Source organism: Bison bison, unplaced genomic scaffold, assembly GCF_000754665.1.
Source record: "Bison bison bison isolate TAMUID 2011002044 unplaced genomic scaffold, Bison_UMD1.0 scf7180017864382, whole genome shotgun sequence".
Lineage (NCBI taxonomy): Eukaryota > Metazoa > Chordata > Mammalia > Artiodactyla > Bovidae > Bison > Bison bison.
In genome coordinates this window covers 6,612,968-6,631,058 of record NW_011494954.1, presented here as the reverse complement: position 1 = coordinate 6,631,058, position 18,091 = coordinate 6,612,968, and the positions used below count along the sequence as shown (strand labels likewise).

The 18,091-nt window shown below is 35.4% G+C and overlaps 1 protein-coding gene across 2 annotated transcripts; it reads right to left on the bottom strand.

Moving 5' to 3' along the window:
- ASB17 (ankyrin repeat and SOCS box containing 17) lies at positions 1-17,781 on the bottom strand. 2 transcript variants are annotated; one of them, XM_010857608.1, is made up of 3 exons: positions 17,252-17,777; positions 2,667-2,946; positions 1-286 (listed from the first exon to the last, which is right to left on the bottom strand). In XM_010857608.1, exons 1-3 carry the CDS (start codon positions 17,650-17,652, stop codon positions 80-82), a joined length of 888 nt encoding a protein of 295 aa, XP_010855910.1. In that variant the 5' UTR covers positions 17,653-17,777; the 3' UTR covers positions 1-79. The 2 variants fall into 2 exon arrangements, with proteins under 2 accessions (XP_010855910.1, XP_010855911.1); XM_010857609.1 differs by having other exon boundaries at positions 72-286; positions 2,667-2,775; positions 17,252-17,781.
- Positions 17,782-18,091: the final 310 nt, after the last annotated feature.

Genomic DNA, 18,091 nt, shown 5'->3' with positions numbered 1-18,091 from the left:
TTTGTGGGAAGTTAATAGTTTATTAACTTCTAAACCATACAACAGTGAGCATCCTTAAAGAATGACAAAAAGATGTGCATTAACTTTCTAAATTCAGATAGTTCTGTAGACAAACAGGGATTAGAAGTGAAAATATTCCATTTGGGAGCATATTGTTGGTTAGTAGTTGAGCCCTGATGGTTATTCTGCAGAGATGTAATAGTTCACATGGATCTTTGTATCTTGTTGAAGGAATGTAGTCCAGCCAATTTGAAATAATTGGACGTCTTCCTAAACTTAGCTGCATCTAAAGAAAAGAAAAATATTTTAACTTTGTAATATTAATCACTGTATTTGTCCAAATTATAAACATTTTAATTTTTTATTTGAACTCACAGAATTGTATCTTAAGTTTATTAACTCTTATAATGCTTTTTTCCCCCAAAACATTTTTGCCTGAGTCAAGAATTTTTATACCCATTTTATTCACAAAATCATATATAAAGTTGAATGTCTTTTGTGTCTAAGGACACAAAACATTATTTCTTACAACAGTGAATCTGTTTTTTTAATTTTAGATCATATGGTTTATTAGCTTCTCCTCTAGAGTGTTGTCAATTTGACCATAAACTGAAATTATCTAGGAGACTTTAGAAACTATCAGTGCTGAGGTTCTATTCCTAAATTTCTGATTTAGTTGGTTTGGGGTCCCAGGAGGCTCTAGCCAATGCAGTAGATATTAGAAGATGCATGTTCAGTCCCTAGGTTGGGAAGATCCCCTGGAAGAGGGGACTCCAGTATTCTTGTATGGAGAATCCCCATGGACAGAGGAACCTTTACAGACTATGGTCCATACGGTCATAAAGAGTTAGACATGACTGAAGCAACTAAGCACACACACAGACAACATAAATCTGCCAGGTAATTCCAGTCATTGTAGTGTAAAACTTCATACTGCTGAATCATGAGAAGATCTGACAAGAGGTCCATCCCTGTGAAGATGACTTTTTAAGGTTTAGTTAAGGTAACCTTTTAAATATTTAGTTCTAGAAGGTAAATGTTATTAGCCTGATACAGAAGTAAAAGACATCTGCTGTATTACTTCTCTACAGATTGTATGACACTAACTTAAATGATATATAATTTTTCATTAGTAAATAATTTTTTAAAGAATATCTTGTGTATACTCAGAAGTGAGCTTGGTGCTTAGGATAATTGCTAGGCTACACAAAACAGACATAGTCTCTGGGCTCACAGAACTGTGGTCTAGAAGTAAAGATATCTATATGTATATTTACAATAAAACTGGGAAGTGTGGTAATGCAAAGCACGTTATTTGAAGTGTTCTTTAAGCTGGTTTTTATGCCATCTTTCACCTTCTTGCTCAATGCCACTTCACTTATTAAACTGCAGTTGATTGGAATCCAGCTTTAACTTTGCCATTCAGGCAAAGATTTTGATCAACTCACTCTATCCTACAACTGATACTGTTTTATTTTGAGTGTACTTCAGGAATAGCATTCACAGAGATGCCTGAGAATCAATATGTCCTATAATAATGGTACAAAACTAACACTGTACAAGGACAAGCAAATTCCTAAAATTGGTTGCCAAAATGGTGGTGGTGGTTTAGTCACTAAGTGGTGTCTGACTCTTGTGACCCCATGGACTGTAGCCTGCCAGGCTCCTCTGTCCATGGGAATTCTCCAGGCAAGAATACTGGAGTGGGTTACATTTTCCTTCTCCAGGGGATCTTCCCAACCCAGGGATATAACCCCATCTGCTGCACTGCAGGCAAATTCTTTACCAGCTGAGCTACAATTTGACCAATTTGCCCTCTTTACAATTGGCCCAGGGGTGTTTGACTGATATATGTAGTTGAGGCTTAAGAAAGTTAAAGATGCAACAGAATTATATTTCTTAGGAGTTTATTTCTGAAGTCACACCTTTAAAGACAAGGGGAATTGCTAAATTCTTTAGTAATGTGACTGGTTTAAATTTATAGGGCTACCTTCTTTATCTTAAGCAGACTTATTTTTTGACACTAATAAACTTGATACAGTTTGATGCTAAAACTTGCAGTTCATTTTGACAGGGTGAACATGCCCATTGCATGGTTTGTTTGTTGTTTTTTTTCCCTAAACCTTATCAAGGAGAAACTCTTCATATTTCTGAGGGATAGATATTTTCAACTGAACAAATATTTAAAGCCTTTATATTTTCATGCTTAAAATTGTTCAGGAATTTTGAAAAGCAAAATATGTTTCTTGGTATGTGATTTTATGTGGGAAGAAATGCAACTTTTATTTCCAAATATTCTATAGGAAAAGAAATCTGTTAAAAATTTAATTTGTTGTGATTTTAATAGATATAGAAATCCTAATAAACAGGTTATCATGTAATTAGGATGTAATAATAACATATATCAACTTAACAAATGCTAAAATAAAATATAAATTTAACTTTTAAAAGTTATTTCATATTTAGAAGATATAAAATTATGAACTAAAAGAGTTAATGTTCAATATAATTGGAATTCCACTTGTTTTTAATTTATAAGTATATACTCAGTGATTAATTTTTCACTGGATCCATAGATTTAAAATTGACTTTATTCTTGCCTCACAGTTCTGTCTTAAACTTGATCAATAATTGAGTCAAAGTACAAAGTACAATATTTTGCTTACCTCTATTTCCCTGATTGAAATGGTGGAAAGCACTCTGGAACAGAGCACTAAACATGTTTTGGCATCTTCCTCGATGTCTACCAATTCATGATCAACCATTATTCTCACTCTTGAAGGGTAGAGCAATATTGTTAACACAATGTTGATAGGGTTATTTTCTCTTTCTAAGATTCCATATTGCAGGAGTATTTTTAAGATATTGGATTGTCTCGTCTGAGCTACGTAAAGTAGAGGTGTGATGCCACTTAACGGGCTTGGACAGTATACTGGAGTGAAAGTTCTGTGAACCAGACAAACAAACAAGACCTCATTGAATGTAGAATTAAGAAATGTGGTAAACTGTTTGTCTTAAAATCATAGTATTATCTTAAATAACTTTAATATAACTTTACCTTTATATATGTCTTAAAAAGTTTTCTACTCTGAATCTAGGCCAACTAGAAGGTTAAAAAATAAGAAAGCTCCTACTACACGCTTAAACCCCTTTTACACTTGTAAAAACAAACAAAAAGATTTATATTGTATGGAAAGTATTTAACTTTAGTGATAGCAATTCTGTTTCTCATTTGAGAAATCCATAGTGATTAGAAGTTGCATTATGAAACTGATATAGCTCTAGAAAATCTAAAATGGAATAGAAGGACAGACTTTTGTATTTCACTTTTTAATAGAACAGAATTATGTGACCCTTTTGATATCTTTTTGTTTTTGTTGTTCTTAATCATGTATCAGGCTTGGGATTGAATTGAGTTTGAAAATTAGACTGAAAAGGAAAAAGTGTAACTACCTTAATTCTATTTTTTCACTTTAATAAAATTAGAATTGATATTTTCAGGTTAAAGAAATGTAAATTATGATGAGGGCATATCACGTCTCTCAAGGACAGAGTATAATTTTGCTTCTTCAATAGAGTTTTGAGAGTTCTCTGAAATCTTGCTTTTCCTGGAGTACTATATGGTGGCTGGACTTGAAAATGTATGCTCCATTATGACAGAAATGAAAATTTTATTTTTTCTAATTGTATGTAGTTCTTGCAGTCATTTCATTTCATGGACATTTATGTTTGCTATTAAATTGGTCAAGATATGTAGATAGGACATGGTAGAATCAACCATAGGGGATTGTTTTAATTAATTATCAAGCCTTGATTTGGCCAAGTAAACATGGATTTTAGGACTAAGGAAAGGGAAATTTTACTTATAGTCCTGTCTCTGGAATTCTCTTGATTGGTCTAATAAAATACTGATATAGTCCAAAACCACATACAAACTATAAATATTAGTTTTAGACAATTATGCCTATCAAGGAGAGCATTATTCAAAAAGAACTTTCAGTTCAGTTCAGTTCAGTTCAGTCACTCAGTCATGTCCAACTCTTTGCGACCCCATGAATCGCAGCACGCCAGGCCTCCCTGTCCATCACCAACTCCCGGAATTCACTCAGACTCACGTCCATTGAGTCAGTGATGCCATCCGGCCATCTCATCCTCTGTCGTCCCCTTCTCCTGCCCCCAATCCCTCCCAGCATCAGAGTCTTTTCCAATGAGTCAACTCTTCGCATGAGGTGGCCAGAGTACTGGAGTTTCAGCTTTAGCATCATTCCTTCCAAAGAACACCCAGGGCTGATCTCCTTTAATATGGACTGGTTGAATCTTCTTGCAGTCCAAGGGACTCTCAAGAGTCTTCTCCAACACCACAGTTAAAAACATCAATTCTTCGGCGCTCAGCTTTCTTCACGGTCCAACTCTCACATCCATACGTGACTACTGGAAAAACCATAGCCTTGACTAGACGAACGGGGATTTCAAATAATTAAAATGAGAGGTGACATGATACAATGCCCAAAATAGTAGAGATTTAAAAGTTCTAGTTTCTAGGTTTCAGTTTTCCTAATAAGATGTGGGACATCAGGTACGTCAGCCTCTTTGAGTCTCCCTTTCCTCATGCATTTATTTATGTGTTCATTTGCTCAGGCATTCATTAGCTAATTTATTTAATGCTTGTCCAGCGTGTACTAAGTACTAGATATGCAGAGATGAAAGACGCTTATTATGGTCTGGTAAGGGAAATAGATGACTAATTTTAAAAACTTCAATGAAAGATGATAATTGCTATGATAGAAGCATGCTTAAGATACTGTAAAAGCATTGAGGAGAGGCACCCAACTCTACCTAGAATATTCATTGCCTGTAGGTTATCCTGGAGCTAAGACTTGAATGATTGGTGGATGTTTGGCAAGAATGTTTCATTTACAGATATAAACCAACATTGGAGTATTGTTATGCAAGAACTTGCTATCTAAAATGTATGTTCTGTATTAGATAAATTTTCTTGTTGATGGGTATTTGGGGTCCTAGAGACCTCCCCTGTGGTTCTTGTCAGGAACTCCAAAAAGTACAGCATGAAAATTACTAGACCAAAAGTCTATCTTCAAAGCTTCACTGAACTCTGAAATGCCAAGTTTTATGATTAAAAAAACAAATTTGCAGTGCAGAATAGCATTTTAGAAATTAAGAAGTAAGAGTTTGTTAACACTGTGCCAGTGATACTATATATATCCTTTTAATTCTATGTCAAGTATATATAAACTCTCTCCTAGAGTCATCTCCAGATCAATATTGTCCTGAACATCTCATCTTTTTCACAAATACTTCTAACACATATGCAAAATTCAATTTCTAAACTACGTCTGTATTCTTTCTCCTGATTATTGGTATTCACTTTCCCAAATCACAACTGCCTTCAACTTTTCTATGTTTCTTGGATTTGTGTGTGTTCTTCCCTTCTACTTTCAATTCTGGGACAAGTCTTGCTGATTATATAAGACTCTATCAAATAAACTCTTTTGCAAAGTCTTCTTTGATTGCCTGAGTTTGTCTTACTCCTTATAGCTCTTTGTACATAGCTCCATTAAGCCCTTATCATTTTGGACAACTTGCTTAATGTCTCTAATCTTTCATTTTCTTATCTTCAAAATAAATGGGTGGGCAAGATGAACTATAAAATTTTAAGTTCTATGGGGCAATGCTTTTTGTCTGTTTAGTATGCTATTATATCCCTAAATGCCTAGAACAATGCTTGGCCCATAGTAGATACTCAAGTATATGTTAAGTGATTTTTTTGCTATTATCCTGAAAAATATTATTTTTTAATTAACTGAAATTAAAATATTTAATTCTAATATTATTAAAATATTATTAATTTATTCTATAGCTTTGGACCTAATAAGATTTTTGGTGAAGTGCAATCACTTAGAATTTTCAAGAACAATCTCATTTATTCATCTTGCTAACTCTTAAGATATTTGACTTAAGAGTCTTATAAGTATTGGGATTCAGGGGACTTAGGGGGCAGAAAATACCATAAGTGGCCCTTTTTAAGATTTAGAGATATTAGCTGATTTTAAGATATTAAGATTACCTGTAGAAGATACTTTGGACCAAAAATGTTGAAACATAAATAAAACTCAAATAGGTTTAAAATAAGATTTGAATGTCTAGTCTATACCCAAATGGCATATGATTAATCCTCACGTTTAAAGAGCATGTTATTGTAAACCAAAATTTGCTTAATCTGTACTGACAGTTAATTATAACAGTACTTATATGGATGGAGGGAGGCAAGCAAGTCAAGAATCAGTTTTTAAATGTGAGCTTAATGAACTGAACCCTCTGTATCTGAAACCCTGTCATATACACAGTTATGAAGTGGAATATAATATTTCCATAGAGATATACAGAGAATGATTCCGTTTTGCAGCTATAATAGTTATTTCTAAAATGTTTCCTAATATTTCTCTTTTGGTCTGACTGCCAATTCAATATACATTTCTTCACAATAATTTTATCTCTGATATTTGACACAGTTGATTTTCTTGAGATATTTTCCCATGGCTCAGTGGGACCATTCTCTTTAAGATGCAGCTACCTCTTTGACTATTCATTCTCAACCCTCTTTAACTTATCCCTCTTTCTCTGCCCTTAATATCTAAGTAAAGTAAGTGTGGCCTTTTGACTAATTTTCATCTGACTAACTATTCTCAGGCAATTTCATCTGTGACAGTAACATGATAATTTATTCAGCAAATACTTATTGACTGCATACTGTATGCCAGGCAGTCTTTTGGGTACTTGGGATATATGAGTGAACAAAACAAAGATACCTCCTTTCTTGCTAATACAGCAGTGAGGGGAAACAAACAATACAGAATGAACATAGCAAACAAGATAATTTTATAGTATGTAGAGGTTCTGATAAATATTGTGGGGAAAAAGAAAAAGTAAGGCAGGATAAGTATGGAAGTGCTGAGAAGGTGCAGTGAGGGCATTTGTCAATTTTATTTTATTTATATTTTTAATTGAAGTGTGGTTAACATGCAATATTATATTGGTTTCAGGTATACAACATAGTGGTTTGATATTTAAATACATTATGAACTGATCACTACAATTCATCATCTGCTACTGTGCAAAGTTATTATGATATTATTGACTATATCCCCAATGCTGTAAATTACATCCCCATGACTTATTTTATAACTTGAAGTTTGTACCTCTTAATCTCGTTTACCTATTTCTCTGAACTCCTAACCCTGCTGCCCTGAAACCAATAGTTTGTATCTATGAGTCTGTTTCCTTTTTTTGTTGTTGTTCATTTGTTTTGTTTTTTAGATTCTACATGTAGAATACTATGTATTCTACAAATACATAGTATTTGTTTTTCTCTATTTAAATTATTTCACTTAGTGTAATGTCCTCTAGGTCTATTGATGTTATCACAAATAGCAAGATCTTATTCTTTTTTATGGATGAGTAATAATCCATTGTATTTATGTGTATATACACAGACATGACTTCTTTATCTACTATGATTACTTAGGTTACTTCCATATCTTGGGTCCTGTAAATAATGCTGCAATGAACATAGACATGCATATATCTTTTTGAATTAGTGTTTTCATTTTCTTCACATAAATACCCAGAAGTGAACTTGCTGAGTCCTATGGTAACTCTATTATTAATTTTTTGAGGAACCTACATACTGTTTTCCACAGTGACTGCACAGTCTACATTTTCAGCAACAGTGCACAAAGTTTCCCTTTTCTTTTCATTAACACTTATTTGCTGTCTTTTTGATAACATTCTGACAAGTGGGAAGTGATCTCATTACAGTTTTAATTTGCATTTCTGTAATATGTGTGCTATGATCACTGCATTTTCTTGGCAAAATTCTATTATTTGCCCTGCTTCATTCTGTACTCTAAGGCCAAATTTGCCTGTTACTCCAGGTGTTTCTTGACTTCCTACTTTTGCATTCCAGTCCCCTATAATAAAAAGATATCTTTTTTGTGTGTTAGTTCTAAAAGGTCTTGTAGGTCTTCATAGAGCCATTCAACTTCAGCTTCTTCAGTGTTACTGGTTGGGGCATAGACTTGGATTACCGTGATATTGAATGGTTTGCCTTGGAAACGAACAGAAATCATTCTGTCGTTTTTGAATTGCATCCAAGTACTGCATTTCGGACTCTTTTGTTGACCATGATAGCTACTCCATTTCTTCTTCTTTTTTTTAATATAAATTTATTTAATTGGAGGCTAATTACTTTACAATATTATATGGGTTTTGCCATACATCAACATGAATCTGCCACGGGTGTACAAGTTCCCCATCCTGAACCACACCCCCACCCCAACCTCCCTCCCCGTACCATCCCTCTGAGTCATCCCAGTGCACCAGCCCCAAGCATCCTGTATCATGCATTGTACCTGGACTGGTGATTCATTTCATATTTGATATTATACATGTTTCAATGCCATTCTCCCAAATCATCCCACCCTCTCCCTCTCCCACAGAGTCCAAAAGACTGTTCTATACATCTGTGCCTCTTTTGCTGTCTCGCATACAGGGTTATCGTTGCCATCTTTCTAAATTCCATATATATACGTTAGTATACTGTATTGGTGTTTTTCTTCTGGCTTACTTCACTCTGTATAATAGGCTCCAGTTTCATCCACCTCATTAGAACTGATTCAAATGTATTCTTTTTAATGGCTGAGTAATACTCCATTGTGTATATGTACCACAGCTTTCTTATCCATTCATCTGCTGATGGACATCTAGGTTGCTTCCATGTCCTGGCTATTATAAATAGTGCTGCAATGAACATTGGGGTACACGTGTCTCTTTCAATTCTGGTTTCCTTGGTGTGTATGCCCAGTAGTGTGATTTCTGGGTCATAAGGCAGTTCTAGTTCCAGTTTTTTAAGGAGTCTCCACACTGTTCTCCATAGTGGCTGTACTAGTTTGCATTCCCACCAACAGTGTAAAAGGGTTCCTTTTTCAATAAATGAGATAAAAAACACTCTGGAGGGGACAAATAGTAGAATAACGGAGGCAGAAGATAGGATCAGTGAAGTAGAAGATAGACTGGTAGAAATAAATGAATCAGAGAGGAAAAAAGAAAAATGAATTAAAAGAAATGAGAACAATCTCAGAGACCTCCAGGACAATGTTAAATGCCCCAACATTCGAATCATAGGAGTCCCAGAAGAAGAAGACAAAAATAGAGACCATGAGAAAATACTCCAGGAGATAATAGTTGAAAGCTTCCCTAAAATGGGGAAGGAAATAATCACCCAAGTCCAAGAAACCGAGAGTCCCAAACAGGATAAACCCAAGGCAAAACACCCCAAGACACATATTAATCAAATTAACAAAGATCAAACACAAAGAACAAATATTAAAAGCAGCAAGGGAAAAACAACAAACAACACACAAGGGGATTCCCATAAGGATAACAGCTGATCTTTCCATAGAAACTCTTCAGGCCAGGAGGGAATGGCAGGACATACTTAAAGTGATGAAAGAAAATAACCTATAGCCCAGATTACTGTACCCAGCAAGGATCTCATTCAAATATGAAAGAGAAATCAAAAGCTTTACAGGCAAGCAAAAGCTGAGAGAATTCAGCACCAACAAACCAGCCCTCCAACAAATACTAAAGGATATTCTCTAGACAGGAAATACAAAAAGGGTGTATAAACTCGAACCCAAAATAATAAATGGCAACGGGATCATACTTATCCATAATTACCTTAAATGTAAATGGGTTGAATGCCCCAACCAAAAGACAAAGACTGGCTGAATGGATACAAAAACAAGACCCCCATATATGTTGTCTACAAGAGACCTACCTCAAAACAGGGGACACATACAGACTGAAAGTGAAGGGCTGGAAAAAGATATTCCACACAAAAGAGACCAAAACAAAGCAGGAGTAGCAATACTCATATCAGATAAAATAGACTTTAAAACAAAGGCTGTGAAAAGAGACAAAGAAGGACACTACATAATGATCAAAGGATCAATCCAAGAAGAAGATATAACAATTATAAATATATATGCACCCAACATAGGAGCACCACAATATGTAAGACAAATGCTAACAAGTATGAAAGGGGAAATTAACAGTAACACAATAATAGTGGGAGACTTTAATACCCCACTCACACCTATGGATAGATCAACTAAACAGAAAATTAACAAGGAAACACAAACTTTAAATGATACAATAGACCAGTTAGACCTAATTGATATCTATAGGACATTTCACCCCAAAACAATGAATTACACCTTTTTCTCAAGTGCACACAGAACCTTCTCCAGGATAGATCACATCCTGGGCCATAAATCTAGCCTTGGTAAATTCAAAAAAATTGAAATCATTCCAAGCTTCTTTTCTGACCACAATGCAGTAAGATTAGATCTCAATTACAGAAGAAAAACTATTAAAAATTCCAACATATGGAGGCTGAACAACACACTGCTGAATAATCAACAAATCACAGAAGAAATAAAAAAAGAAATCAAAATATGCATAGAAATGAATGAAAATGAAAACACAACAACCCAAAACCTGTGGGACACTGTACTCCATTTCTTGTAAGGTATTCCTGCCCACAGTAGTAGATATAATGGCCCTCTGAGTTAAATTCACCCATTTCAATCCATCTTAGTTCTCTGATTCCTAGAATGTCGACGTTCACTCTTGCCATCTCCTGTTTGACCACTTCCAATTTGCCTTGATTCATGGACCTAACATTCCAGGTTCCTATGCAATATTGCTCTTTACAGCATCAGACCAATTACCGAGGTGGGTAATTGCTTCTATCACCAGTCACATCCACAGCTGGGTATTCTTTTTGCTTTGGCTCCATCCCTTCATTCTTTCTGGAGTTATTTCTCCACTGATTTCCAGTAGCATATTGGGCACCTACCGACCTGGGGAGTTAATCTTTCAGCGTCCTATCTTTTTGCCTTTTCATTGGCAATGCCAAAGAATGCTCAAACTACCGCACAATTGCACTCATCTCACATGCTAGTAAAGTAATGCTCAACATTCTCCAAGCCAGGCTTCAACAATATGTGAACCATTAACTTCCAGATGTTCAAGCTGGTTTTAGAAAAGGCAGAGGAAATCAAATTGCCAACATTCGCTGGATCATCTAAAAAGCAAAAGGGTTCCAGGAAAACATCTATTTCTGCTTTATTGACTATGCCAAAGCCTTTGACTGTGTGGATCACAATAAACTGTGGAAAATTCTGAAAGAGATGGGAATACCAGACCACTTGACCTGCCTCTTGAGAAACGTGTATGCAGGTCAGGAAGCAACAGTTCAAACTGGACATGGAACAACACACTGGTTCCAAATAGGAAAAGGAGTATGTCAAGGCTGTATATTGTCACCCTGCTTATTTAACTTATATGCAGAGTACATCATGAGACACGCTGGGCTGGATCAAACACAAGCTGGAATCACGATTGTAGGGAGAAATGTCAATAACCTCAGATATGCAGATGACACCATCCTTATGGCAGAAAGTGAAGAACTAAAGAGCCTCTTGATGAAAGTGAAAGAGGAGAGTGAAAAAGTTGACTTAAAGCTCAACATTCAGAAAACTAAGATCATGGCATCTGGTCCCATCACTTGATGGCAAATAGATGGGGAAACAGTGGAAACAGTGGCTGATTTTATTTTTCTGGGCTCCAAAATCACTGCAGATGGTGACTGCAGCCATGAAATTAAAAGATGCTTACTCCTTGGAAGGAAAGTTTTGACCAACCTAGAGAGCATATTAAAAAGCAGAGGCATTACTTTGCCAACAAAGGTCCATCTAGTCAAGGCTATGATTTTTCCAGTGGTCGTGTATGGATGTGAGAGTTGGACTGTAAAGAAAGCTGAGCGCTGAAGAATTGATGGTTTTCAACTGTGGTGTTGGAGAAGACTGTTGTGAGTCCCTTGGACTGCAAGGAGATCCAACCAGTCCATCCTAAAGCAGATCTGTCTTGAATGTTCATTGGAAAGACTGATGTTGCAGCTGAAACTCCAATACTTTGGCCACCTGATGCGAAGAGCTGACATTGGAAAAGACCCTGATGCTGGGAAAGATTGGGGGTGGGAGGAGAAGGGGCCGACAGAGGATGAGATGGTTGGATGGCATTACCAACTCAATGGACATGGATTTGAGTGGACTCCAGGAGTTGGTGACGGACAGGGAGGCCTGGCGTACTGCGTTTCATCGGGCACAAAGAGTCGGACATGACTCAGTGACTGAACTGAATTGACTGAATATGTGTGTGCACATGCAAACACACTGATATTAGTGATGTTGAGCCTCTTTTCATGTCTATAAGCCATGTGTATGTCTTCCTTGGAAAAACACCTATTGGGTCCCCCCCTTTTTCAAAATTTTATTTTTATAATATTGAGTTCTTTACGTGTTTTTGATATTAACCTCTGATTGGATATATTGTGCATATCTCCCTTTACTCAGTAAGCCTTTTCATTTTGTTGATGCTTTCCTTTGCTATCCAAAAGCTTTTTTAGTATGATGTAGTTTCATCTGTTTATTTTTGCTTTTGTTGCCTTTGCCTGAGGATATGTATTTAAGAAAATGTTGCTAAGACTGATGTAAAATTATGTACCGCCTATGTTTTCTTCTAGAAATTTTATGATTTCTGGTCTCATATTTCAGTTTTAAATAAATTTTGAGTTTATTTTTGTATATAGTGTAACAATCTGGTCAGTTTGTGTGTAGCTATCCTATTTTCCCCACACCATTTATTGAAGAGGCTGTCTTTTCCCCATTGTATATTCTTGCTTCCTTTGTAATAAATTGGTTGACCATAAAAACATGGGTTTATTTTTAGACATTCAATTCTGTTCCATTGATTTATGTATCTTTTTAAAAAATGCCATTACTACACAGTTTTGATTACTATAGCTTTGTAGTATAGTTTGAAATCAGGGTAGTATAGTTTGAAATCAGGGCACATGATACCTCTGGCTTTTTTCTTCTTTATCAAGGTTGCTTTGGCTGTTGATAGTCTTTCATGGTTCCATGCAAATGAACCAAGGAATGTAGGCAGGCTTTAGAAGCTGGCAAAAGCAGCTAATGCCTCTAGCTAGTGCTTCCAGAAGGAATCTGCCTTGTGACATCTTGATATGAGCCATTGTAGCCTCATTTTGGACTTTTGATCATCAGAAATAGAAAATAATAAATTTATCTTGTTTTAAGGCTCTAAGTTTGTAGCAATTTGTTACAGCAGCAAAAGGAAACTAATACAATCATCAACCAGTCTCAAAATTTATAAATCTGAAGTTTAACTCTTCTTCCTCTTTCATTCTCTACTTCTGATCACCTACTGTAATTCTGGTTATTCTGTTTAGTAATATCTCTTTTCCCATTGCTATTGTTTTAGTTTAAGTCCTCATTATAATTTACCTGGACAATTATGATAACAAAAGGTGGCTAGGGGCTGTGTGTGTGTGGGGTCGTGGTAGTAGAGCAGAATTAGTTCTTCCTCCCAAATTATTATAAATACACATATAATCTTAGTTAGCATACTGGGCATGCTATGCAAATTCAGCTTCAAGCAACTCCTCTAACCACCTGCCTCTTTTCAATCAGATGTGTCCCTCAACCTTTTCTACATAGAAATTCTGGAACTGCTGATGAGCAGTCTACAAACTGGTCTGTCAGCTACAGCTCCAGCCTTTCTTCCCACAATCCAGTCTTCAGATGAGAGCTGGTTAATCTTTTCATACTACAGTTCTGATCTTCACTGACTGGGCATCACCCATGGTGTAAATTTTAGATTTCTTAGTATGACCTACAAAATCTTTCACAGTTTCACTTTTAGGCCTTATTGCTCCCTATTACTTGATTTCCATCTCATTTTCTAGCAGTTGCTGAGTTGCCTGTAGTCAATGGATAAAATGTGTTTGTGTCTCTCTTGGCTTTAGTTAGCCTCTCTCTGCCTAGATTATATTTCTTCAAGGGAAAGACAGGGAAGACTCCTTTTTATCTTTGAAAAATCAGTTTAAGACATCACTTCTAAAGAGCCTTCTAGATATCTGCTGCTCCCCAATAGTGTTAACAATGTCCTATATTCTTTCTACCTGTACATACTTCTGTTTCTGAATTTATATTGAATTATTCTTTTCATGGCCTGCTTACTAGTCTGTGAGTTCTCCAAAATTAGGAAATATATCTACTTTGTTTTTGTATCCCCAACAAATAACACAATGCCTAGTACTTAGAAAATGCTAAATACTTGCTATTATTTTAACTGAATGATATTATCTCTCTTTAACCACTTACAGTCTGCCATACAGTAGCATATATTTTTGCTATAATAAATAAGCAAAAATAAAATGAACAAACTTTAAGTTCCTTTCCCTCACTAATTCTGTCTTTTTTTTTCCCCCAGGGTCCTATTAATACACTTTATGATTGTATTAGGGAAATTATCAAACTGGAGTGTATACAAGGGGAGGTGACCAAAGAGTGATGCTGTTATGGAAATAAACAACAGATAGTAGGAAACTTAAGATATTCTTTATGGGGTCAAAATAACTATGTTCAAATATTTGAGAGGTTTTCATATAGGAGACAGAATGAGTAGACTTTGTCCTTTATATTTCTTGGGGCAGAGTTGGAGAAATGGAGACAGAATTCAGTGCATTATGACAAAGAAGAATCTAAACACTGTATAAAAATTCAGTTTTCATCTAATGCAATCTCGATTAACCACTTGCTATGTATCTGGATAGTTCTAGGCACTGTTAAAGAATATGCTCCTTTCATGGAGCATTTTTTTTTTTTTTTTGGGCCACACCACATGGCGTGTGGGATCTTAATCCCTCAACCAGGGATCACACTTGCACCGCCTCCATTTGAAGCACAGAGTCTTAACCACTGGACCACCTGGTAAGTTCCTCCTGGAGCTTACTTTTAGCAAGAGTATATAGTGGACAACCAATACATGGTTGGAATATAGTGTTCAAGGAAGAGTGACATAAGAATAGATTTGGGAGGTTGGATTTGGGGATAGATTGTATGGGAATTTTAAAAAATGGATATAGATTTTGAATTTTTTTCTACTGGTAGTGGGAAAACTTTGGATGATTTTAAACATGGGTGGTATGGCCTATTTCACATTTTTAAAAGGTCACTCAGGCTGCTGCCTCAAGAATGGATTGTAAGAAGGAAGAATGGAAGCTGGAAGATTTCCAGTAGGAGTCTTTTGGAGTATCTAGGTAAGAAGTAATGGTGGCTTCACCTAGGTTAGGAATGGAGGACATGAAAAGGATAACAAATTGGGATACGTTTTAGAGATAAAGTCAAAAAGATTTGCTGATGTGTTGTGAAAGAAAGAGAAGAAACAAGAATAAGTCCTGAATTTCTGACCTGAGCAACAGAGGCTGTTAATCTAGTGGAGAATTCAAGAGAAGGAGCAAGTTAGCAGGCAGAGGATAACTTAGATCAATACTCTGTTTTGTTTCTGTTAAATTTCAGATGTTGAGCCAATAGCCTAATTTATAAGAGGAGTCTGGGGCTCAGAGGAGAGGTCAGGGCTGGAGGTAAAGATTTAGTAGTAATTGACATATTTAAAGTCATGGGACTGGGTAAAATCATTGAGAGGAAAGTGGATAGCTAGGACAGAGAAGGGTCCCTGGTAAAGGAATGGTTTATCTCAGGAAATAGTTAACTCACTACTACTAGCGTTGGTTCAAGCAAAGACCAGATGAGCAGCAACCAAAGATACATTATGGGAGTTGTTGTCCAGGAAGAGGGGCTGGGGGAGGTTTGTTAATGAATTCTTAGGTTCCATTTGAATTTAAAGTTCTGTGACTCTCAAAGATCCAAAAAGCTGTGGGACATAGAATTGGTCTGTAATGTGTTTTACCTTGATGATGCATCTAAGTCAAAATATATGAATCTTAACAATTTATCAAAACAGTTGTTAATGGCACACTCTTATGTCCCACTGTGTGTTTCTTTTTCATTTCCTGTTCTTTGTTTTCAGTTTTACCTTGCCCCTCCACTCCCCCATTAACCTTTGTAAAAAACTTAATCCTCTCTTCCTCTGTTTCATTTCATTTTTCTTTCCTATGGACCTGTCAAGGGATATATAAAGGCATTACTTAGTCCAGTTAGTGATGCTCATTGTTAGAAGCTGCTGATCTCTGCTATAGTTACATATATAGTAGCCCTTAAAACAACCAAAAAGTGATATTTTGGAGTTTTGTTTATTGATATTCCAGAATTAAGTGCTCATTTTTGTACTTGGGTAATTATTGATTATTATTAAGGAAAGTAATCTAGTGGTTCTCTAACACCACATAGGATCACATAATACACCATCAAGAAAACAACACTGCTTCAGGAAAATGGAAATGGGTTTAGTCTTAAACTGATCTGTCTTATTTTTCATTACATAGGTAGTTCTATCATTGTGCTAAGTACAGTGCCTTGTATATAGTAAGGTGATAAATATTTTGTTGAATGAGTGAACATATGCACATCTATTCTGTTCATTGAGATATTCAAATGAATATCTAAAACCAAAAAGTAAATTGGAGTTAGTACAAACTAAGTAACTTTAAAATCTGTATTACAGACTACAAAGAGGTTATGTTAGATATTTTATTCTGATAAGATCCTCAGTAATATTCATTAGCTAGATTGCCATATTTGGATTAGACGAAAATGTGATTCCATAACAGATTTAATCAGGTATTTGACTTTCATTGTAGTCAACTCCGGGGAATTTGATGTCAAATTTGTCAATGATATTAACATAAAAAGAGAATTATTATGTTTAATAAGTATTACTAAGTGAATATGTGTTTATACTCTGAATTATACTTTGAAAGTCAGTTTATATACGTGATATTATAGGTAAACATTCTCAGTATTCTCAAAAAGAAGAGATCACAGCATTACAAAAGCAATGTCTTTGACTAGTTACAGAAATCTAGGTTGTTTAACATTGCATTATCTTGAGCACTAACATGTAAGCTCTATAGAGCAAACCACTAGTAATTTATTGACACATAATAATGTACATAATAGGCAAAATTCTATGGAATAAATAATGAAGGAATGAACAAATGAATGGACAATCAATTCAGGCTTCCTTATATAGTCACTATAAATATACATTTTAGAAAAAAAGGAGTAGTATAATCCCTTAAAGAGAAATTTCCCCCTTTTATGTTGAAAACTTAGGAGATTATTACCTCCATATCAGTGCCAGGTTAAAACTTCTGTCTTGAACATAGTCTTTTGTCTTCTTGAGAAGCAGCTCCACAAAGTCAGGATTACCTTTTCTGGCGAAAACCCAGTACAGAATTGTATTCACACATATTTCAGTAAATTCAAGGTTAAAATTTACTTCTAAATGGCATCCTGATTTTTCCACAAATGCAATATAATCTGAGAGTAGTATGTCAAATCCTTCCAAATCGACATACCTCAGAATTTTTGCCAGTGTTCTATAAACCCTGGGCTCATAGCAGTGATATCCCCACTGATGCAAAGACTGCAAGGATGGTCTTTTAAAAACTTTGTCAACGAGACTACAGAATATATTGCTTCGTGGGCAAGAAGTCTTACAACATAATTTAGAAGATTTACTCATTGCTATTTAAGGCAATGATGTAGAAATAAAATCACACGAAGTCATACTGTAACCCTTCAGTTACATATTTTGATAGTATGGTAGGCTTTACTTCACAAACAGGAAGTGCCCTTTAAACTGTAGCCAGAAAAAAAAAATCATGTGAAATACTACCATCAAGTACTGGATGACATCACAATAGATGGAGATCTGTCATCAGAACAGGTCAGAGATTTGGGATATTAAATGTAACTGATGACTTTTGAGAAAGACATATTGGACAGAAATGGCATGTGGAAGAGATAAGATATGATATTTTTAACTTTCTAAGAATTCACTTCAAGCTAATAGTATGTTTATCAAGTGCTAAAACCCACAGTCTACACATGAGACAAAATAGTATTAATAATCAGATTGATTATTCTGTTTAGGCTATAATATAACAGACAGTGATAGAATG

Coding starts and splice junctions, on each gene's coding strand:
- ASB17 (XM_010857608.1), bottom strand. CDS start 17,652: ATGAGTAAATCTTCTAAATTATGTTGTAAGACTTCTTGCCCACGAAGC. Junction 2,947..17,251: donor AACCTGGCACTGATATGGAG/GTAATAATCTCC, acceptor TCTGGTTCACAG/AACTTTCACTCCAGTATACT. Junction 287..2,666: donor TTTCAATCAGGGAAATAGAG/GTAAGCAAAATA, acceptor TCTTTTCTTTAG/ATGCAGCTAAGTTTAGGAAG.